Source organism: Citrus sinensis, chromosome 3 (assembly GCF_022201045.2).
Source record: "Citrus sinensis cultivar Valencia sweet orange chromosome 3, DVS_A1.0, whole genome shotgun sequence".
Taxonomy (NCBI): Eukaryota; Viridiplantae; Streptophyta; class Magnoliopsida; order Sapindales; family Rutaceae; genus Citrus; species Citrus sinensis.
In genome coordinates this window covers 43239829-43264225 of record NC_068558.1, presented here as the reverse complement: position 1 = coordinate 43264225, position 24397 = coordinate 43239829, and the positions used below count along the sequence as shown (strand labels likewise).

Below are 24397 nucleotides of genomic sequence, written 5' to 3'. Positions count from 1 at the left end.
AGTTGAAGTACAAAATTTCCTTCTGAAAAAATTCGACAAAGTCTTATATAAATCGTTACATTATATATTAATTTATAAAGAAAACAAGTAATGTATGTTACAATTTACATTATTTGGAAAATATATTTTAACTGTCGACTTTGTATAGAGATAGTTACTCAGTATAAAATACACATCTTTAACATTACTGTTCTAAACAATATTTCTCCGCCCACTTAATGTTTAGTTTTAGCTATTATGGCTATTTTTATTGTTTGTTTGCCTAATGTGTGGTAGAAAATATTTTAAAATTTTGATATTTCTGAAAAATATTCAACAAACATAATATGGAGAATCCAATCATTCCAATATATTTTGGTAATATTTTTTAAAAGCCAAATTGAAAAAAAAAAAAAAAAGAAAGAAAAGAAAGAGAAAAGGGAAGGATATGTGTAAGTCCATAACTTGGAGTCAGTCATCGGCTAAGCCCATGGGCTTTAGCGAGTCTATCAAGTCCAATCATGCTTCCAAGATGTGCCTGTGCGGCTGCGCTATCGCTTTGCAAAATTCACAAGCGCTATCGCTCTGCATACATTACATATGCAGAGGAAAGCGTGGAGAAGAGAGATCAGAGAGAGTTCATTGGTAGAGAGACGGAGACAGCGAGAGAAGAATGGCGTTAGAGCAAACGCTCGTATCAACGAGAAACCTCGTCTTTTCGGTTTCGGTTCGAAGAAAATCTCCAAATAACATTCAAATTCCCTCTCTGTCCCCATCCCAAAATCCTCTAACTAAGCAAGCTTGGTTTATTAGTCACCGGCAGCCCTTGAAATTGAGATTGAGATGCTCAGTTGATTGCAAAGACCATCAGTACAGTAGTCAAGTGTCTTACCCAAAGCCGCCAGAGATTCCGTGGGACAAGGAACTCACTAACACCGTACACCTCATTGGCGTCGTTGGGACCCCCATTGAAACAAAGCACCTCCCCTCCGGTAAAGTTCTCGCCTGGACCCGTCTCGCCGTCAGAAAATCTGCCACACAAACTAGCTGGTATTTTGACTCATAAACTTCAGTATACACAATTTAAGTTAATTGTCTTGTTACTTATAACTTAGCTATTTTTGTTTGAAGCTGATGGGAATTTGATAAAGTTAAAGAAAAAAATGATAAAAATTTTATGAATAAATTGGGTATATTTTGTGAGGTTAAAATCATCAGTAACTTTGCAATTCTGAGAGTATTTTATTTATCCTTGTCTTCCAATTACTTAATAAACGGGAGTGCCAAGTTAATAGCATTGCCTTGGCGTAAACTTAGAGAGAGAGCGAGAGGTTCCTTTATACAGGTGGGAGGAGAAAATGGAGGAAAGGAGGCAACCGATTCATGACTTTGAACAACGCTATGTAGACTGGCTAGCATTTTGCTTTGTAGAAAGTCAGATTCTCCTGCTCGCTTTTTCTTTCTGATGCAACATTATTTGCTTCCTCATTTGATGACTAATTTAACATTTACTCACTTGTGCAATTGAACTGTTGCATGTATTTATTAGTTTGCTTCCTGTTCTGTGAAGATACATCTACTTGAATGCTTTTTCAGCAAGCCATACTGTTATCCGTTTGCTTCCTGTTCTGTGAAGATACATCTACTTGAATGCTTTATCAGTAAGCCATATTGCTATCCTCTTTCTGGAGTAATAATTTTAAACTTTTCTAGGATTAATTTGACCTTCTGGGATGAGCTGGCACATGTTGCATCTCAGCATGTAGAGAAAGGCCAACAAATATATATCTCTGGCCGGCTGGTTTCAGATGTGGTTGAAAGTGGTGATGGACAACAGCAGACATACTATAAGGTTTTGTTTATAGCATTTATTTCTTTCCTATTATTGTTAGTACTGGATTGTCTGAGTAGATTATGATGGTTCTGATTTTTTGCAGGTAGTTGTTCAGCAACTGAATTTTGTTGAGAGGAGCTCACCATCAATGTCCTCTTATGATAGTGAATCTAACTTTATGACTGCAGGCAAGTCATATCTTAACAAATGAATATAGTTTTGAAAAGATCAAAATGATTCTTAAACCAATTTCCTTTCAGGTAAAAAATACGCCAATAGTTCTGGAAATAACATGTGTTCTACTGAAGAGCTATGGCAAGCCTTTTTTGCTAGTCCAAATGAGTGGTGGGATAATAGGAAAAACAAGGTATTCTTTTTGGTTGCTTCATGAACTTGATATGTTTGTGTGTTCTTTATTTTCTATTGTGGTGTGGCTTATGCTTTTCAAATTTAGCTAGTGGCAGAGTTAGGTTTGAGTTTAGGTTAATTTTAAGATTAAATTTACCGATTAGAATGGTATTTGTGTTCCAAGATTCCTGGGTAGGATGTTTGCATTTGTTTTGGTTGTTTGTCTACTCATGCATGGAACTGTAAAACGTGGAGTGAAGAATAGATAATGTACGTACTGCGTTAGTCAGTTTCCATCCACATTGAGGTTATTGATCAACCTTTTGATTTATTAGAAATTTGGGTACCTGAATAGAATAAATGGTACTGGTTATGGATCAGTTTAGAATTAGCATGCCAATTACTATAATTCATAATCATAAATGAAACCAATCGAAGAGTACTAAAATGCTCTGATATTGTAGGTTTTCAAATGCATTATGTGCATTCTTGAAATTAGCTGTTAACCTGCAGCTTGTTCTTAAAATCTTTATTTGCGAATATTGATTGAATTTCTTTTTATTATTTACAGAAAAACCCAAAATATCCAGATTTCAAGCACAAGGATACTGGAGAAGCTTTGTGGGTAGAAGGCAGGTACAATCCAGGCTGGGTTAAATCCCAGCTGGCAATACTGGATACAAGGATGGGTTCACTTCATGATGAAGACTCCAGGACACATGTAGGTTTTATGTCTGCTGATGAATTGATGTCTTTCTGATAGCTCATAATTGCAAATTGCTCAACATTGTGCCATTGTTCCCAAGTAATTTTCTAGATCAGATTTTTTCATGGAATTATTTTCAATTTTGTCAACAGGTCTCTGTTTGTATAGTTTATAGTGTGACAATTACATGGTTTGCAAACCTTAACCTTATGTTTGACTCGCTATGAGTGATTTTTCTGGGTTTGTATGTTCGTTGTAGAAGTAACTAATGTTTCTTACTTTTTTTTCCAATTTCTTATTGGCTCTCCTCTTGTCTAACTTACATGGCCCAACACAATAATCTCTCTTATGCTTCCACTGCCTGAAATTCAATGGTTTTGATTAACTGGGGAATGACTGTAAGCCATCTGAAGTGATGGATCTGACAGAAATCATTGAAATTCTTAGCCTGAATTTGATGAGATCTGAACTGAATCTAATTCTTGCACTGGGACCCTAGTCTGGATTAGCAGGTCCATTCCCAAACGGTTACTTGATGGCCCACTTCAGCCTCAAGTATCAACATTAAAAGCTGGAATCGATCTGGCTTCACTTGCATTGCTGGATAAGGCTACTGCTTGAGAAATGCTGGAGACTGAATTTTACCCACATGCTTTATATCGTCTCAACAATCACCTGTAATCATTTCACTTTTATGGGTTATTAATCGGAATCAATTTATATTATACCGTTGTATATATCAAAATATATTTCTTCTTTGGGTTATTAATTGGAATCAATTTCCAGCATTTAGCTGTTCTTTTGTTATTTAATTTAGATTCTCACCCATTGATGAAACAAAGACACCATCTCTAACAATTGACTGATTTTTATCTCATTGAAATTGTGTAATAATTTATTATTATCTAGCTTAAATTTTTTGGTTGCTTTATAGATATCTGTGATGTCTGTAGAATATGCATATCACAACCTCCTTGTAAACGTGTAAGCAAATAAATCAAAAGAATACAAATACCGAATTTCATTCAGATGGTTTGTTATTACACAGCCCGTCAAACCAGTTCAGCTCTTACTGAATCATGCAATACTGCTTCAACTATGTTAATTTCCAAGGAATATATCAGATAAAGCATGCAGCGACGTAACTTTTCCCTCACTCAAAAGTCAAAATGATAGTTATAAAACACAGTTATTTGTTAGTATTATTATTTTTACCACAATAAGATAAGTTGTCATGGAAATGATCAATTAATAATGACATTTTGCACCAATTTTTTAGTAAATAATTTATAATCGATCATTGTGAGTAACAACTAATGAAGGGGCTTGGATTAGAGTTTGAACCCGCTCACACAGGTAGGAAAGAGATTAGGTGGCCGTTAGGGTAAATTAAAAAAAAAAACAGAATTGTATTATACATTCTAAAATTCAATTCCAAATGATGTAGCATTCATATATAATTCAGTGGGATAATATAATTAATTCACTCAAAATTTATGAAAAGTCATTAACTACTTAATGAATGGCACATCACATGCCGTATCATTAGAGATAAAATTTAAAACAATATTGCTATTGTTTCTTCATGAATAGCTAACAACTTTATAGTTATTATCGCATTTGTTATTTATGGTCTTCTAATAACTAAGGCTTTTTAGTTCCCAATATCATGGTCAAGCACTTCTTAGCTCAGTAGTTGACATCGTGTTACTTCATTCTTGAGATTAAATGTTCAAGTCTCCTTATATGGTCCGGAGGTATGCGTATTCTTTGGAGCAGTTTTCCTAACTAGATTTCATAGACTTTCAAGGAGTCTTATTTAGAGCAGTCTAGTCTGTGGATGAACTTTATCAAAGAAGGTCTCGGCAGAAAATTTATGAAACAATTAATCCAAAATTGTGACAACATATTTGTTAGTTTGCTAGCTACGGTTGAAAAGGCATTATAGAAAAAAGAAAATTATAGATGGAAGTGGAAAATTCTCAACGCATTTTGTTTTCAATTTTGTGGAGAAATTAGACGGTTGTCAGTTTCCGTACTAAAATCAATATATACCACCTATCTCTTTGATATTTTTATAATAGTCAATAACTCTCCTAACACCATAATTGTACAATATTATCTTTATTTTCAAATACATTTTTATTTTTATTTATTATTAATTAAAAAATCATATAAACGTAAACTAAAGTATTAAAAATAAAAAATTTAGGTTTTGGTGTGAATAAAAAAAGTAATAACAAGATATTTTCTTATACTTTTTGTTATTTTTAAACTTTTTTCTTAGCATAAGTATATATTTTATATTTATAAGATAATATATCAAATAAATGACTCATTTACTTATTGTTTCCCTTAAATTTTTTTATGCTAAGAAGGTTATTGGTTATTATAAAAATAGTACGAAATAAATGATGAATATTTATTTCAATAGGAGGAAACCAACAATCTCGTGAGAAATGATTTTATCCATTTGAGTTACTAAGACATTCATCCACCGTGCATTTATGTATTTATTTTGAAAACATTAACAAAAGTGCAGGGAGTGAAACTATATAAAAGATAACATTTTGCAATTTATTATATATTTATACTCTCCAATTAACAAATTGTATGTAAGTTCGCTAAAACAAAATTGGATATCCTTAGTAATTGAGGTAATATATTATTGATGCATGCCGCCTAAATAATTGAAAAAGGAAAAAAAAAATTGCATCCATGTACAGTTTGGATCTCGAGTATATATATATTATATATAATATATATGTTTTTTTTTTTTTTTTTTGACAATTCATACATTTTGATCAAGAGCTATCAGTAGGCTAACAAAAAGGCCGCCGTGAAAGGGAAACAAAATAAAATGAGTGAGCATTTCCGAAGTCCGAACATTCATGAGCTGTACATGTGCTTCTTTTCTTTTAATTCTCCGCATAGATCCATAAAAGTCTTGGAGAAACCGTAAAGGAATTTACATATCTGACTCGGTGGGTTTCATATTTCATTCATACACAGGCTAAGCCTTTGGCTTCTGATCCTCTCATGATTCTTAGTCTCTTGCAAGTGGTAATAAACATCCTGCAATTAATTAGAAAATGAAAATCGATAAGCTTGGTGAAAAACATATATATATATATATATATAATTAATTAAAATTAAAAAGAAAATAAAAAAATCAGGAGAAATAATTCAACTTGGTGAAAGAGAACACTTACCCCCACGGAACATCGCCAACGAGCATCCAATCACCATCTTTATCCTCGTATGTTGGGGCATAATCAGATCCATTGTAGCCTTCCCTCTCTGAGTATTTGCCTGATAATTAAAATTAAAAAAAAATAATAATAATAATTAACCAAAATAATCAGAATTTTCTACTACCCGCCTCCCGCTCAAAAAATTAATCATCACCAATTAGTATATGAAAACTATTCAATAAATTAATCAACATGACATATGATGAATATGAGGCTCACCAATTGTTAACTGGAACATATTTTCCAAGGCATTAAGCAGCTCCGGATAGCACGTGTAAACCTTGAGATCTATCTTTCTCAGATAAGGAGCTCCATCCATGCTTACTTTAACGTACATTCCCCGACATAATTCACTCTCACTTGTCTTTGCTTGTACTTGCAACGTGTTCTTGCGATATGATCGAATCGGAGGCCAACCCACCACTTGTACCCTGTCATATAATTATCATATGTTTAAAAAGTTAATTACACATAAAATTGAAACCCAGAAACTAATTAATTTCTTTCTTGACTGGCAAGGTAAAAGATCAGTTACTTACTTGGCAGGAGGGGCACTGTCCCTTTCATCATCGTTTCCAGCATTGGACGCACAAGAATTGCTCTTAGACTCCTGAGAAATCTCAGATGAAGCTCGCTTATTATTTTTGGGTCTAACACTAGGCTTGTCGCTTCCGGGCAACCCTAATCGCAGCTCAGTTGCCCTCAAATGGTCACTCTCGAAACTTAACAACCTCTCCATTGCTACACTAACAAATTCGCTGAAACTTTTTTTTTTCTTCTTAATTTTCTGTTATGGATTATGATGTATATACTTTAATTTTGTATACTCAATCAAATTTTGAATGAGATTGGAAACTGTTAATTGATGAGAAAGATGTGATGCATGCACAGAGAGTTTTATAGGGGATGATCAGTGACAGTGAGGGACGTTATCTAGGTCACTTAGTCTCACCGTGCATAAATTTCATCCACACAAGAATCAACCCCACACGCCTTCTCATTCACGCGTCCCGACTAAGCTAGAGTTTGCATCTAGACCTACAGCACGTGGACAGATAGCGCGTGGGGGGAGTCGTACGTTTATGGGACAGAACAGATATGGCTGCCTGTCATACGAGGAGCACCGTGTAGTTTGGTGCTGTTGGTGAAGGAGACAAAGGAGGGACAGGCACGGCCGACGGTATTCACAACTGTGGGCCAGGAATGGATGGCTGAGATCAAATTTATGTGTGGTGGATTTTGCGGGTAAATCTCGAGCGTTGGATTGACGAGGATAAGGACAGCCCATGTGACTTACGGATTCCACGTGGATGTCTTTCATTGGCGAGACATGGCCATGTGGGTAGAGAGATTGGTAGGAATTTTTTTTTAAAATAAATCGATTAGCTTACTGATGCATGATGCATATGACATGTGAAAGGTCAGATGCATGGTCGCCTGATGTTCTCTTTTTTATTTTTACGATTTATGGACTGAATTAGTCATTTGGGAGTTGACCATCGTAAAAAATAAAGAAGGAAACGAAACAAACAGATAGCAAGGTCCAACAACCAGCGAAGTTAGATTTAATCAAATTAGTCAAATTTTCAACGGGGAAAAAAAGAAAATGGGAACTGGCTACTAGCTTATACGTCCTTTCATTATATTGTATTAAAAAAAAATTCAATCAATAAGCGCATAGATCAACTGACATGTGATTTATTCTAACTTAACTAAAATTCTCGATTCAAGACTTGGGAATACAGATGCGTTAAATACTTATTAGGAGAATTTTATCGCCCTAATTGTCCTGCCCAGCTCAAATCTGAATTAGTTAAGAACCCATATGGTCTTCAGATATCAAATGATTTAATACAAAAAAAAGTATAATCATTATATTAAATACTAAACACAGCCCATTTATTGAATCATTACTAACGTTAGATTCATTTGTTGTTACGTAAATGCATTGGAAGGGAATTCATATAGAGAGAAAAGCATGGTAGAATTACTTGGAATGCATCTGCTTACAATTTCCTAAGAGTAGTTTGTCACAACATTTAATGCTAACATGCATAAGAAGCTCCATGAAACCATTATTTATGTTAAAAAATTTGATTAGTTTAATCTTATAAAATGTGTAACCGTCGTTGCTAAAAGTATGTGCCCATTGATCTGGTCCGCAGAATTTTGATGCACAATTAGAATCTCAGATGATATAATTATTAATTATTGCTGATATGATTTGTTTGGGAGAAATACGTCGACGAGACCAGGCATGGTGAGCAGATATCTGATGGCAGAGTTCTGCGAACCGGTATGTCCCGTAAAAGCCTGGTGCGCGGGGGAACAGGAGCAGAAATATCCTGCTCATCCACGAGCACGTCATCCGCGAGGCCAATTTCCTGTAAGAGGCATAAGGCCATTCCGGCTCGAGGTCGAGAGGCGAGGAGACCCGGTCGACGGCAGTTGGCAAGACAGGCTCCCCAGCCCGAGAATCTAGGCACGACGGCCACGCTTTCCCCAGAACCGTGGCGTAACACGCAAGATCTCAGAGAACCACGACAGCCACGCTTTCCCCAGAACTGTGGCGTAACACGCAAGATCCCGCGTTTGCCCATAACGCAGCAGTCAGAGTCCCATACTGTCTCGAAAAAAGCGGAAGACTGGGATTCAGGGGAAGCCTATAAAAAGGTAGCCAACGAAGGTAAAAGGGTTAGCATTTTTGAGATTAAAAAAAGAAATTCAAAAGAAGAGAAAACCACGAGAAAAGCCAGAAGATCTGGGGCGAGCGTTCCCTGAACCTTCATATCTGACTTGAGCGTCGGAGGGTTTGCGCCGGGAAAACAACCGGCGTACTCTGACTTGTCTGTGTGCGCAGGAACCTCCGGAGAAGAAGCCTCACGAGAAGACCTCCTGGTCGTGAAGAAGTTGATCGGGCAAGAATCCTGGTCGTAGAACGAGGAGAACCGGAATCCCGCATCAACATTTTGGCGCCGTCTGTGGGGAAGTGAGCAAAAAGCTTCTGTTGATAGCAAGGAGAGGGGTGAAGCAAGTGAAAAGCGATGGAGACAGGAGGAAGTAGTGCACAAGGGGGGGATAGGAGGCTTAACGATTCCGTGACGTTGAGGGAGATAGTCAGTGAGGCACGGGAAAAAGTCATGTTCGACCGGATGGAACGGATGGAAAAGCAGATGGAAACCCTGACAACCATTCTGCATGAGCTGCGGAGCGAGCGAGGGGTAACCCAAGAGGGAAGGGTGAGAGGCAGTGAAGTGGCACCAGGTCCGGATAGTGCGGGGAGAAGTTAAACCACCGGGAGATTTGGTGGTGAGAGGGGTAACGTACCTCTGCGGGGAGAATTTCATAGAGAACGAGAGCAGTCCCCGGCAAGACAGACCGGTGATGAGGACGACGGGGTGGTGAATGCAGAGGAAACAGAGTTGAGGCAACACGTGCATGATGTAGAGCAAGAGCGAGATCAAGTTGCAGCACATGACCCTGGTCGTGCAGTGCAGCTAGAGGAGGAAGTGCGCAGACTAGCGCAGATAATTGACGACATGCAAGGAAAGAACAGAGCCCCTGGTTGGAGGATAATGCTGGACGGAGAATCACCGCTCGCAGCAGAGATCATGAGGGCAGTTATTCCGAGAGATTTCCGCCTCCCAGACCTCAGATACTCGGGAAGAACTGACCCGCTGATGCACATAGAGAGCTTCAACGACATAACCGGGGTGCAAGGATTATCTCAATCCCAAAGGTGCAGGGTGTTCCCACTCTCCCTTGAGGGACGTGCACGAGAATGGTACAGGAAACTTCCTCGGGGCAGCATTAAAACCTTCGAGCAGATGTGCCAGGAATTCGCGGAGCAGTTTAGTGGGGCAATGGCACCGGAAGATGACATGATGGAGCTGATGAAACAGGGGGAGCAAGAAACCCTTCGGGAATTCATCAAGAGGTTTCATCGGGCTGTCCTCGACTTGGGGGCCTTCAAGCACCCTCAGGCATTAAGGGGATTGAAGGAAGGGGTGAAGATAGAAAGGCTGTGGTACAATTTGAGAAGCCCAGCGATTCAAACGTATGCAGCCGCATACGAACAGGCTAAGAGAGACATCGAGATTGAAGAGGAGAAGGCTGCACGGATTAGGACAGACCAGTTAGAAGGGTTGGGGAGGAAAGAGAAGAAAGCATTACCGGGGAATGGGCCGATCAGGAGGAGGGACCACCAGGCCTCCGGTGGTGGAGCAGGGGGTCGGGTAACTGCTTACCAGCCTCATCAGAGGCCACCACAGTATCAGCGCAGCAGGGCGGAACCTCCTCGTTCCCCAACTAGGGAGCCTTGGAGAAGGCATGAGTCGGCATCTGGTGGTATTCCCCACGATAGCAGAGCGAGCAGACCAGAAGTACTTCCACCGCCCCCAACTCAGAGCGGGGCAAACAAAGAAAGAGCAGTGCACCTGATCGACCAGAACCCGGACTATGGGCGGTACACTTCCTTGAAGATGTCCCTGGATGAAGTGTACGAGGCCATAAAGGATCGAGGGCTGCTGCACCTCCCTACACCAATAACAAAGCAACCCAACAGGAGGGATAGAGGACGTTATTGTAAGTTCCATGGCACTCATGGCCATACCACGGCAGAGTGTAGAGATCTCAAGACCCAGGTCGAAGATTTGGTGAGAAATCGGTACCTGGACGAGTTTATAGATGGGACCTTCCCGATGGTGGCCACAACAGGTGAAGGGGAGCAGAATGGTAGAAACTTGAGGCGCGAGCAGCCCGCAGTAAGGATGATAGCTGGGGGCCCAACATTGGCCGGAGATTCCAACCGATCGAGAAAAAATTATGCTAGGTACGCCATGACAAGTAAAGAGGTACTCTTCAGCACCCCAGCAGCCAAACGAGCAAGGGTCAGGCAAGTGCCGATCATGTGGACGGATGAGGATGAGGAAGGGATTCTATACCCCCACGAGGATGCTTTAGTCATCAAGGCTACTGTCGCTAGCAAGAAGTTTGATCGGATACTGATTGATACGGGGAGCTCAGTTGATGTGTTATTTAAGTCAACCCTGGAAGAGATGGGAATAGCCGACCGGAAGTTGGAATACACCAATACCTCATTGAAGGGATTCGGAGGAGGGAAGCTGGTCCCTCTGGGCGTGGTCGAGCTGCCTATCACAATTGGGAGCTCCCCGACCGAAAGAACAATGATACTGGACTTTGTCGTAGTGGATGAAGAAAGTCCTTACCAGATGATCCTAGGTCGGCCGTTTTTAAGGATGAGCAAAGCGGTGTTGTCCAACCATTATCTGGCTCTGAAGTACCGGGTGAACGGGGTAGTAGGAGTGGTACGAGGAGACCAGAGGATCGCAAGAAGCTGCTACTCCTCGGCAACAAGGGAAGCACTGCAGATAACATCCCTCGATACCCGAGTGGAAAACAAGAAGGGCAGACAAGAACCTGTAGAGGATCTGGAAACAGTAAGCCTGGGACCAGAGAACCCGGGAAAGACGATCAGAATCGGGTCGAGACTTAAGGGAGAGCAAAAGCAGGAGTTGGTGAAATGCTTACAGGCTCACGCTGATGTATTTGCTTGGACACATGAAGACATGCCAGGGATTGACTCTGAGGTAGCATGTCATAAGCTGGCAATAAAGAAAGGTGCCCGGGCAGTAAGGCAGAAGAGGAGGTGCTTCAACCAGGAGAGGTATGAGGCTATAAATGGCGAGGTGGAGAAGCTCTTGAGAGCAGGGTTCATTCGGGAAGTCAGTTACCCTGAGTGGATATCGAATGTGGTGCTGGTAAAGAAGGCAAACGGCAAGTGGAGGATGTGTGTGGATTTCGCAGACCTCAATAAGGCGTGCCCAAAAGACAGCTTCCCTTTAATAAAGATCGATCAGCTAGTAGATTCAACGGCTGGACATGGTCTGCTTAGCTTCATGGACGCGTTCTCGGGATACAACTAGATCCCCATGTACGAGCAGGATAAGGAGAGCACGGCTTTCATCACTAACCAAGGTTTGTTCTGTTACAGGGTAATGCCGTTCGGTCTCAAAAATGCTGGGGCCACCTATCAAAGGCTGGTGAACAAAGTCTTTAAGCCGTTGATTGGGAAAACCATGGAGGTGTACGTGGATGACATGGTCACCAAGTCCAAGATCCCGAAGGAACATGTCAGACACCTCGAGGAGACATTCGAGCTTTTGAGGAAGTATAAGATGAAGCTCAACCCGGAGAAGTGTGCTTTTGGGGTCGAGTCGGGGAAATTCCTTGGGTTCATGGTGAGCCATAGGGGGATTGAAACAAATCTCGAGAAAATCCAGGCGATTGTGTAAATGACGTCTCCTCGTAACCTGAAGGAGATACAAAGCCTCACGGGGAGGTTGGTGGCGTTGAGTAGATTCATATCCAAGGCTACAGATAAGTGTCAGTCATTCTTTCAAGTGATAAGGAGGGGAAAGAAAACAGAATGGACCCCAGAATGCGAGAAAGCCTTCCGGAACTTGAAGCAATAATTGCAGCAAGCTCCGCTGCTGTCCACGCCAAGGGATGGGGACAAGTTATATCTGTATTTGGCGATATCGGATCGGGCCGCCAGTTCTGTTCTGCTGAGAGAGGAAGAAGGAGTTCAGTATCCGATATACTACACCAGCAAGGCCCTGCTCGACGCTGAGACCAGATACCCGCCGTTGGAGAAATGGGCACTTGACCTTGTGGTTGCTGCTCGGAAGTTGAGGCCATATTTTCAAGCATTCCCGGTCTCGGTAATAACAAACCAGCCATTGCGTCAGACTCTGCACAAGCCAGATGCCTTTGGTCGGCTCGTCAAGTGGGCTGTAGAGCTGAGCGAGTTCGACATATACTATAAACCCCGCGCAGCGATAAAAGCCCAGGCAATGGCCGATTTCATAGCTGAATTCACAGAGCCCGAAGTATGCTTAGATCAACAAGATGCGGTTATAGGCAATGACGAAACTCAAGTATGACAGGTATCTGTGGATGGGTCATCAGGGGAGCGGGGTTCAGGAGCAGGGATTGTCTTGGAAGGCCCCGAGGGGGAGGAGATCTCTTATGCTATAAAGTTGGAATTTGCAGCTACGAATAACCAGGCAGAGTATGAAGCCTTGATAGCAGGTCTGGAATTGGCTAAGGCCGTGAAAGCAGACAGAGTTAAGATCAGAACTGATTCCCAGTTGGTTGCGAATCATGTCAGTGAAAGATTCCAACCAAGGGAGGAGAAGATAGAGCAGTACGTGAAGATAGTCAGGCAGATGATGGGGAAGTTCGAAACCGTGGAGGTGATACAAATCCCCAGGGAGCAGAATAGTCGAGCAGACATTTTGGCTAGGATGGTAGCAGTAGCCGACCCAAAAATGCCCAAGTCGGTCCCTCTGGAGGTGAAGTCCAGCCCGAGTATCGATCAGAATTTGGGGGTGTTACATATAGAACAAAAACGCTCGTGGAGGGACCCGATAGTTTCATACCTTAGAGACGGGGTATTACTACCAGGTAAGCTGCAAGCTCGCAAGATTAGAGCTCAGGCCTCGAGATACACGATGATTGATGGGGTACTGTATCGGCGAGGATATACACTACCGTTCCTTCGGTGTCTGGATGAGGACGACGCGGATTACGTACTGAGAGAAGTACATGAAGGAATTTGCGGAAATCATTCTGGCGGGAGATCCCTGGCCCACAAGGTTCTAAGGCAAGGATATTTCTGGCCGACAATGCACCAGGATGCCCAAGAAAAGACCAGGAGTTGTGTAAGCTGCCAGAGTTTTACAAATTTCTCTAACCAACCGCCAGAGAAGCTCACCTCCATGACCTCCCCCTGGCCATTTGCTCAATGGGGAATTGATCTGATCGGCCCATTGCCAAAGGCACGAGGAGCTGCAACACATGCAATAGTTGCTATAGATTACTTCACGAAGTGGGTAGAGGTAGAAACCCTTAGCAGGATCACAGAGAAGAAAACAACAGACTTCGTGTGGAGAAACCTGGTCTGTCGATACGGGATCCCTTATGCGTTGGTAACGGATAATGGCAGGCAGTTCGATAATCACAGCTTCAGGGAGTTCTGCCAGAACCTCGGGATAGAGCTGAAGTATTGCTCGCCTGCTCACCCTCAATCGAATGGACAAGTAGAAGCAGCCAACAAGACCATCAAGAGACTTTTGAAAATCAGGCTTGGAGCAAAAAAGGGTGCGTGGGTTGACGAGCTGTCAGGTGTGCTATGGGCATACAGAACAACCCACAAAACCGCAACTGGGGAGACACCGTTCGCTTTAGCTTTCGGACATGAAGCGGTCGTGCCGGCTGAGATAGGGACGACCACACACCGGACAGGTCATTTCAATGAGCAGGAGAACGACGAGCAGATGTGTTTGAATCTTGATCTGCTAACGGAAATGAGGGAGCAAGCAGCCGAGCGATCAGTCATTTACCAACAGAGGGTTGCTCGATATTATAACCAGAAGGTGAACATACGGCAATTCGGGGTCGGAGACTGGGTACTGAGAAGAGTGAATCAGAGCACCAAAGATTCGACTCAAGGAGTGCTGGGACCGAATTGGGAAGGGCCATACAGAGTCAAGCAGATAGCGGGACCCGGAGCCTACAAGCTGGTTCGCACGGACGGCCACGAGGTGAAACGCCCATGGAACGCAGCACACCTCCGAAAATACTTCCAGTGAGATTTGTTGACATTTGAAAGCTGTTTTTGCTCAAGTTCATTGTCGTTTATCTTTCACGCTTTATGTCCAAACAATTTCATATAAGCCGAATCCGGCCATTAATAGAACGTCGAGGAATTTCTTTCGCTTGAAACCGAGGAAATTATCCAAGGCATGCAAAGGCTCATCAAGTCTCAAAGCCTGTCTTATGGCGAGACAGAAGCCAAGCATGCCAGGATCTGCTCGGCCACGAGAAGGCGAGCAGAATCCCAATCCTCGAAGAATCCAAGGCATGCAAAGGCTCATCAAGTCTCAAAGCCTGTCTTATGGCGAGACAGAAGCCAAGCATGCCAGGATTTGCTCGGCCACGAGAAGGCGAGCAGAATCCCAATCCTCGAAGAATCCAAGGCATGCAAAGGCTCATCAAGTCTCAAAGCCTGTCTTATGGCGAGACATAAGCCGAGCATGCCAGGATCTGCTCGGCCACGAGAAGGCGAGCAGAATCCCAATCCTCGAAGAATCCAAGGCATGCAAAGGCTCATCAAGTCTCAAAGCCTGTCTTATGGCGAGACATAAGCCGAGCATGCCAGGATCTGCTCGGCCACGAGAAGGCGAGCAGAATCCCAATCCTCGAAGAATCCAAGGCGTGCAAAGGCTCATCAAGTCTCAAAGCCTGTCTTATGGCGAGACAGAAGCCAAGCATGCCAGGATCTGCTCGGCCACGAGAAGGCGAGCAGAATCCCAATCCTCGAAGAATCCAAGGCATGCAAAGGCTCATCAAGTCTCAAAGCCTGTCTTATGGCGAGACTGAAGCCAAGCATGCCAGGATCTGCTCGGCCACAAGAAGGCGAGCAGAATCCCAATCCTCGAAGAATCCAAGGCATGCAAAGGCTCATCAAGTCTCAAAGCCTGTCTTATGGCGAGACAGAAGCCAAGCATGCCAGGATCTGCTCGGCCACGAGAAGGCGAGCAGAATCTCAATCCTCGAAGAATCCAAGGCATGCAAAGGCTCATCAAGTCTCAAAGCCTGTCTTATGGCGAGACAGAAGCCAAGCATGCCAGGATCTGCTCGGCCACGAGAAGGCGAGCAGAATCCCAATCCTCGAAGAATCCAAGGCATGCAAAGGCTCATCAAGTCTCAAAGCCTGTCTTATGGCGAGACAGAAGCCAAGCATGCCAGGATCTGCTCGGCCACGAGAAGGCGAGCAGAATCCCAATCCTCGAAGAATCCAAGGCATGCAAAGGCTCATCAAGTCTCAAAGCCTGTCTTATGGCGAGACAGAAGCCAAGCATGCCAGGATCTGCTCGGCCACGAGAAGGCGAGCAGAATCCCAATCCTCGAAGAATCCAAGGCATGCAAAGGCTCATCAAGTCTCAAAGCCTGTGTTATGGCGAGACATAAGCCGAGCATGCCAGGATCTGCTCGGCCACGAGAAGGCGAGCAGAATCCCAATCCTCGAAGAATCCAAGGCGTGCAAAGGCTCATCAAGTCTCAAAGCCTGTCTTATGGCGAGACAGAAGCCAAGCATGCCAGGATCTGCTCGGCCACGAGAAGGCGAGCAGAATCCCAATCCTCGAAGAATCCAAGGCATGCAAAGGCTCATCAAGTCTCAAAGCCTGTCTTATGGCGAGACATAAGCCGAGCATGCCAGGATCTGCTCGGCCACGAGAAGGCGAGCAGAATCCCAATCCTCGAAGAATCCAAGGCATGCAAAGGCTCATCAAGTCTCAAAGCCTGTCTTATGGCGAGACATAAGCCCAGCATGCCAGGATCTGCTCGGCCACGAGAAGGCGAGCAGAATCCCAATCCTCGAAGAATCCAAGGCGTGCAAAGGCTCATCAAGTCTCAAAGCCTGTCTTATGGCGAGACAGAAGCCAAGCATGCCAGGATCTGCTAGGCCACGAGAAGGCGAGCAGAATCCCAATCCTCGAAGAATCCAAGGCGTGCAAAGGCTCATCAAGTCTCAAAGCCTGTCTTATGGCGAGACAGAAGCCAAGCATGCCAGGATCTGCTCGGCCACGAGAAGGCGAGCAGAATCCCAATCCTCGAAGAATCCAAGGCATGCAAAGACTCATCAAGTCTCAAAGCCTGTCTTATGGCGAGACAGAAGCCAAGCATGCCAGGATCTGCTCGGCCACGAGAAGGCTAGCAGAATCCCAATCCTCGAAGAATCCAAGGCGTGCAAAGGCTCATCAAGTCTCAAAGCCTGTCATATGGCGAGACAGAAGCCAAGCATGCCAGGATCTGCTCGGCCACGAGAAGGCGAGCAGAATCCCAATCCTCGAAGAATCCATGGCATGCAAAGGCTCATCAAGTCTCAAAGCCTGTCTTATGGCGAGACTGAAGCCAAGCATGCCAGGATCTGCTCGGCCACAAGAAGGCGAGCAGAATCCCAATCCTCGAAGAATCCAAGGCATGCAAAGGCTCATCAAGTCTCAAAGCATGTCTTATGGCGAGACAGAAGCCAAGCATGCCAGGATCTGCTCGGCCACGAGAAGGCGAGCAGAATCTCAATCCTCGAAGAATTCAAGGCATGCAAAGGCTCATCAAGTCTCAAAGCCTGTGTTATGGCGAGACATAAGCCGAGCATGCCAGGATCTGCTCGGCCACGAGAAGGCGAGCAGAATCCCAATCCTCGAAGAATCCAAGGCGTGCAAAGGCTCATCAAGTCTCAAAGCCTGTCTTATGGCGAGACAGAAGCCAAGCATGCCAGGATCTGCTCGGCCACGAGAAGGCGAGCAAAATCCCAATCCTCGAAGAATCAAAGGCATTTAAAGGCTCATCAAAGTCTTAAAGCCTGTCTTATGGCGAGACAGAAGCCAAGCATGCCAGGATCTGCTCGGCCACGAGAAGGCGAGCAGCATCCCAATCCTTGAAGAATCAAAGGCATCCAAAGGCTCGACAAAGTCTCAAAGCCTGTCTTATGGCGAGACAGAAGCCAAGCATGCCAGGATCTGCTCGGCCACGAGAAGGCGAGCAGAATCCCAATCCTCGAAGAATCCAAGGCATGCAAAGGCTCATCAAGTCTCAAAGCCTGTCTTATGGCGAGACAGAAGCCGAGCATGCCAGGATCTGCTCGGCCACGAGAAGGCGAGCAGAATCCCAATCCTCGAAGAATCCAAGGCATGCAAAGGCTCATCAAGTCTCAAAGCCTGTCTTATGGCGAGACAGAAGCCGAGCACGCCACGATTTGCTCGGCCACGAGAAGGCGAGCAGAATCCCAATCCTCGAAGAATCCAAGGCATGCAAAGGCTCATCAAGTCTCAAAGCCTGTGTTATGGCGAGACATAAGCCGAGCATGCCAGGATCTGCTCGGCCACGAGAAGGCGAGCAGAATCCCAATCCTCGAAGAATCCAAGGCGTGCAAAGGCTCATCAAGTCTCAAAGCCTGTCTTATGGCGAGACAGAAGCCAAGCATGCCAGGATCTGCTCGGCCACGAGAAGGCGAGCAGAATCCCAATCCTCGAAGAATCCGAGGCATGCAAAGGCTCATCAAGTCTCAAAGCATGTCTTATGGCGAGACATAAGCCGAGCATGCCAGGATCTGCTCGGCCACGAGAAGGCCAGCAGAATCCCAAGCTTTGAAGAAATTATCCAAGGCACGCGAAGGCTCGACAAAGTCTCAAAGCCTGTTTTAGGACGAGGCAGAAGCCAAGCGTGCCAGGATCTCCTCGACCGCACGAAGGCGAGCCGAATCCCAGGCATTAAAGAATCCCCAAAGGCATGTGGCAAAACCATGAGCCAAGCCAGAACCTGCTCGTCCAGACAAAGACAAGCAGATTCTCAACCGAAAATTAATTCGCACTTACAACACAAGAAAGTAATCAAAAACCATTTTTATTAATTTGTTAATAACTAACAGAGGGGATAATCTTCATGAAGATTGTTCATTACAATACAAGAGATATATCAAGAAGATGGTGGATCGGTAAGCCCGGCAGCATCGGTTGGCTGGACCTCCACGGGTGCAGGAGGGGCATCACCAGTTGCGTCCGGGGGGGTGCTCGCCTCGCCAACATCAGCAGGGACTGCACGAGGAGGAGAATCTTTCTCCTCGACCACGATCGGCTTTACCCCATCGGCATCTTCCTTGGCCGCCTCCTCGTCCATATGTTGAGCAACACCAGCTGCAAGGTCGTCCATCTTCAGATCAGGGTGTTGCTTCCCAAGGACGGCCATGATGCAACGATAGGAATGCCGAAGTCCCTGGTTGTACTGGTGGTCAGCCTCCCTCTCCAAGTTCTCGACCTGAGCTCGGTGGGAGTCGCGGAGGGATTCGAGCTGAGCCTCGTACGTAGTCTTCTGCCTTTGCAGATCCTCCTTGACCTTGGTAAGCTCCTCCTCGAGGGAAATGGCTTTGGCTTGAGCAAGTGATTCTTGCTCTATCAGCTTCAGATTCTCGAGATTCAGCTCCCCTGCTTTCTTCTCGGCAACGTCAGCTCTGGTCGTCGCCGATTGAATATCCTCCTTCATCTTCCGGTCGTAGCGGCCAACCTTAGCCTTGTAATAGGTAGTCATGCAGCTAAGGTGGAAAGCGCTATGCTGCATGGCCCCCACCAGCTCACCCAAGGTGCGGCCATCAAAGTCCTCCAAATCCTTCTTGCTCACGAGTTTAGTTAACTCATTGAGATACGGGACCAGGTGTTCTGCTCGGCTGTCAGGTAAGCGAGATCGAGGCCCGACAGGAGGAGAAGAGGAAGCAGGACCTGTGGCTGCTCCACTAGCTTCCCCGACTTTTACAGGAGCAGGAGGTAAAATCTTCAAGGGTGGGACCTGCTGCATGATGTTGGCCCGCTTCGCGGCAGGGGCATCCTTACTCTGGTCCCTCTTCGTGGTTGGGAGTCGGGAACGTTTTCGGGTCAGAGCCCCGATCACAGCGTCCTCCATCCTATAGCCAGGAAGTATCAAGCGGGACTCGAGCAAGTTGTATGTAGTTAACAGTTCTCGGCTCGAGCAGGAATTGGCTAGTACAGCCTCGACCCGTTTGAGCTGGTCAAGTTCGAGCGGGAAGTGGACACCCCAAGAAACTACAACACAAACAGACACTTGGTTAGAGACAAGCCAATAAAGCAAGAACAATTATGGATGCAAGACATCTAGAGCGAGCAGGCAACTTGGGACCGTGAAACGGGGTGGGACGCGACAATCCTTCCCGTCTATTTGTGCAACTTGACCCCAAGGACCCCCAGCAAAAAAGAATTTCCTCTTCCAAGCCCCACCACCACCGGTCGGAAGATCGGTTATGGGTTTCCGGCTCTTGGTGCTAGATTGGAAGTAGTACCAGCCGACATCTTTGGGGCTGCTCTTTAGCTGGTACAGGTGCTTCACCTCATCAACCGTGGGCTCGCTTTGGCAACATCTGTCCCACAAGATGAACAGACCAGAGAGCACTCTCCACCCGTTGGGATTCAGCTGACCAGGAGCTAGATTTAGCCCGTTAAGTATCCGGGCAAAGTAGGGTTGCAAGGGACACCTCAGCCCGTACTTAAAGCTCTCTAGAAATAGGGTAACGTATCCCCTAGGAGGCCGGCTGGGAGCATCCTTCTTTCCTGAGACCTTGAGAGGTATCTCACCAGGAATGCTATACCTAAGCCGGAGGTCATTGAGCTCATCAAACAAGGTCGTGCACGTCATGTAATCAATGGCATAATCGCGCGACAAGGCTCTGCCTCCTACTGTACCCCGCTCTTCTGGTCGTGATGTTCCAGATGGAGACACCTCACCAGAGTCACTTTCCCCACTCTCACTTAAGGTGTCCTCAGAGCCAGAAGGTCCCTCCTCGCCATTGCTTCCGCTCGTGGAAGTTGTTTGGGGGGACATCCTCCTAGCACTAGTCCCGACACTAAATCTGATGGGTTCTAAGGGGATCCCGGGGTCAAAAGCAGGATCAGTGAGCAGACCGGGCAGGAAACTTAGTTCGTCGTCATCAATCTCAACGACTTTCTCCTTACCCTTCGACATTCCCTAAGCTCTAACCACACTACCGCCAACTACTACCCAAACAGAAGAGAAGAGAAATTATCTATAACTATCTGAGACCAAGGAGATAGAAGAAATACCTGAAGTAATGGTTCAGTCGGCGAAAGTCAGAGATGGAGGCCTTTTATGCCGGAACTTCTTTGCCAGAGAGACAGAGACGGAGACGGAGTGAATGATGAATATGCCGTTCGAGAGGATTTGGTTTTCCTAATGAGGACGGACTCTTGGGTTGGCAGCATTTAATGGCACCGAATCCCGAGGGTCTCATAACCGTCGGTTTGAAATTCAAATGGAGGGGGGGATCTCCGCCACGTCACCTCGTCCGCAATTAAATGCGACATGACTCTTGGCAGCCTTTTCCAATCCCACGCGAGCGAGTACTAACGAGTTTCTACTGCTGGTCCACTACATTACCCAACACCAGAAACTGGGGGACCGGTGTTTGGGAGAAATATGTCGACGAGACCAGGCATGGTGAGCAGATATCTGATGGCAGAGTTCTGCGAACCGGTATGTCCCGTAAAAGCCTGGTGCGCGGGGGAACAGGAGCAGAAATATCCTGCTCATCCACAAGCACGTCATCCGCGAGGCCAATTTCCTGTAAGAGGCATAAGGCCATTCCGGCTCGAGGTCGAGAGGCGAGGAGACCCGGTCGACGGCAGTTGGCAAGACAGGCTCCCCAGCCCGAGAATCTAGGCACGACGGCCACGCTTTCCCCAGAACCGTGGCGTAACACGCAAGATCTCAGAGAACCACGACAGCCACGCTTTCCCCAGAACTGTGGCGTAACACGCAAGATCCCGCGTTTGCCCATAACGCAGCAGTCAGAGTCCCATACCGTCTCGAAAAAAGCGGAAGACTGGGATTCAGGGGAAGCCTATAAAAAGGTAGCCAACGAAGGTAAAAGGGTCAGCATTTTTGAGATTAAAAAAAGAAATTCAAAAGAAGAGAAAACCACGAGAAAAGCCAGAAGATCTGGGGCGAGCGTTCCCTGAACCTTCATATCTGACTTGAGCGTCGGAGGGTTTGCGCCGGGAAAACAACCGGCGTACTCTGACTTGTCTGTGTGCGCAGGAACCTCCGGAGAAGAAGCCTCACGAGAAGACCTCCTGGTCGTGAAGAAGTTGATCGGGCAAGAATCCTGGTCGTAGAACGAGGAGAACCGGAATCCCGCATCAACATGATTAATGCAGAGAGCTTCAACCGACTGAAAAGGAAGGGAATAATCTGCACAAATGATGACAGGCTTTCATATTAAATTCATAAATATGCACGCGATATATGATGCAATGTGATTGTTACACATATAAGATTTTCCGCCACAAACAATTGCGATCTTGGCCTTGACAAGCCTCATTTCACTTGATATCGCTGGTCGGCAAGTATTCAGTTAACAAGATTTGCTACCAGCTAATTAATATGCAGCTGAAGCTAATACAGAATGTAAGAATGTGACACTCAAATGATGGTGTAGACAAGGAGTGGAACTGGCTAGCTACTTTTCAAGACTTCCAAAATTATTTAACAAGTTTGTTTGACCATTTCTTAGGAAATAATTCTCAGCGTATCATACAATTATATATTTGATATTCGCATATACAGTAACTGAGATGAAGATATGAAGATCTTTAGTGGTGCATGTATAATATGTATGTGCAGTTGATTACAAAGTGTACAGAATATATAACATGCATGCATAAAAAAATATTCAAGTACTATGATCATTAACATTGAAAATTTGCGCGACCACTAATACACCTTATTGTTCATGTGAAGTGACGAGTTTACGGATTTTGTAAGGGCTTTGTCAAGTTAATTATGGACAGATTTGCTGCAACTACTTATAGGTGCCGAATTTTAATTATCTTTTAAGTTTGGGGTTTAGGGAATTAGCGAAGGAATAAGATCAAGGGCGATTGATTTGGCATGAAAATCTCAAGACAAGAATCCAGTGATCGGCTGATGAAAATTCCAATAATAAGATAGCATGCATGCAGTTTCAAGGACTCACTGTTACGTACCCTTCACCCAAAGGCAAAAGGAACAAATACTTTAATCAACTTCGGCCAGGAAAAAAAAAAGAAAACGAAAAATTTAATAACAACAACAAAAAGGGCAAAAATAATTAAAAAAAGGGAAAAGCAAGTCCTTTAGAGAGATTAATGGGGTAGCTTTGTTAGCCTGTGCTTGTGCACTTCGACCCAGCAAGAGTTAGGTCTTTGTTCATCAGAAACCAAAAACATAACCATATCCACACACCCTAAACACATGAAAATACAACTCATGCATGCATGATGCTCGCAAAAAAAGGATCGCAATGGACAAATTAAGGTGTCGCATTTGAGACAAAGACACCCTTCTTCTAGTAAAATTGCTGCCTGAGCAATCTTGATTCTGTGAACACAACTCACTTATCTTGTAAGGACCACAGCATAAGGGTCCCCCATTTTTCCCAACTAAATATTTAGTTCTGGGCATTGATTTCTTTAGTGTCATTCGCCAATTTATTTAGACCCCACTCCATAATGGTCAGATCGATTCTTTGATTTGAAATTCATGTTACATATCATTAATTAGTTATGTTAATATAATCATAGTAATTACCATTGGATAAATAATGAAATTAAACGTATTTCGCTTTCGAAAATTCGATCAAACTTTAGGAAGGGGACAGGATAAGGTAGCACTTATATTTATATTAAATGTCATAGAAGTGATGAGTGGAGTGGAGGGGCTCATGGGATCGAGGAACAGAAGGCAGAAGCATCATATATCACAAGGTCTAAGCACACGTGTGACGTGTTAAATATCAGATGGTGACATGTGGGACACAAGCCGCACGTGATGAGAAATATCAAATTTTGGAGTTAGTGGGTTCGATCAATTCATTATTCACTAATAGAGACAGGAAAAAAAGGAAATTAGCTATTAGCCAGGCAGCGCCCACCTTCATTTCCTTCTTGTTCCTGCTGTTTGTGCTCTTCAAAATTAAATATGATGTAACAAATACCCTGTGATATACATTAAGTTTTTGTCGAAGAAACCCATGGGCCATAGCCATGCATCGATCATTCATGTGAATGAAGTAATTAAGGGATTATATATAACCTTTTAAATTCTTTGCTTTTTTTAATTTTTCATTGGAGAATGAGAGATGTGTTATAACCTAAGAGTCTTATTACAATTTTATTTAGAGTACTGATAAAATCTTTAAAATTGGAGACATTAATCATTTTTAAATTACTTTTTGCAAATTGCATCAGTAAATTTTAATGTAATTAACAAAATAAGAAAAAAAAGGTAGCCCACCAATAAACCCACCACAGCTTCCAGAAGACAAAATTTTTGGAGAAATTTATCATTAACTCGAAATTTACCGTAAGGTTAACTTTTATTTAAGAGTGATGATACAATCACAAATTTTTATACAAACTAATATGCATTAATTCATTGGTTGAATGAAAATATAAAATAATAGAAATAAATCATGTGGGTCAAGAGATATTTAATTCAACCAATTTTATCGTGTCACATCAGTTTGTACAAGAGTTTATGGCTATATCATTACTCTTTATTTAATAAAGTGATAATACAATCACAAACTCTTGTACAAATTGATGTGGCATTGATTCATTAGTTGAA

General features: G+C 44.1%; 4 protein-coding genes across 4 annotated transcripts; 3 read left to right on the top strand and 1 right to left on the bottom strand.

The window, feature by feature from the left end:
• Positions 1–532: 532 nt before the first annotated feature.
• On the top strand, positions 533–3160 carry LOC102607845 (protein OSB2, chloroplastic-like). Its single transcript, XM_006479537.4, has 5 exons — positions 533–1029; positions 1693–1831; positions 1917–2001; positions 2074–2180; positions 2733–3160. The coding sequence occupies exons 1-5, from the start codon at positions 653–655 to the stop codon at positions 2919–2921; spliced, it is 897 nt and encodes a 298-aa protein (XP_006479600.2). The 5' UTR covers positions 533–652; the 3' UTR covers positions 2922–3160.
• A 2349-nt stretch (positions 3161–5509) lies between these two features.
• LOC102607547 (auxin-induced protein 22D-like) lies at positions 5510–7007 on the bottom strand. Its single transcript, XM_006479536.4, has 4 exons — positions 6661–7007; positions 6341–6552; positions 6080–6179; positions 5510–5942 (listed from the first exon to the last, which is right to left on the bottom strand). The coding sequence occupies exons 1-4, from the start codon at positions 6858–6860 to the stop codon at positions 5870–5872; spliced, it is 585 nt and encodes a 194-aa protein (XP_006479599.2). The 5' UTR covers positions 6861–7007; the 3' UTR covers positions 5510–5869.
• A 2158-nt stretch (positions 7008–9165) lies between these two features.
• LOC127900839 (uncharacterized) lies at positions 9166–12435 on the top strand. The gene is made up of 4 exons (XM_052436094.1): positions 9166–9385; positions 9533–9685; positions 10187–10356; positions 12067–12435. Exons 1-4 carry the CDS (start codon positions 9166–9168, stop codon positions 12433–12435), a joined length of 912 nt encoding a protein of 303 aa, XP_052292054.1.
• Positions 12436–12569: 134 nt separating this feature from the next.
• Positions 12570–14927, top strand: LOC127900838 (uncharacterized). Its single transcript, XM_052436093.1, has 5 exons — positions 12570–12731; positions 13090–13734; positions 13840–14033; positions 14289–14748; positions 14832–14927. The coding sequence occupies exons 1-5, from the start codon at positions 12570–12572 to the stop codon at positions 14925–14927; spliced, it is 1557 nt and encodes a 518-aa protein (XP_052292053.1).
• Positions 14928–24397: the final 9470 nt, after the last annotated feature.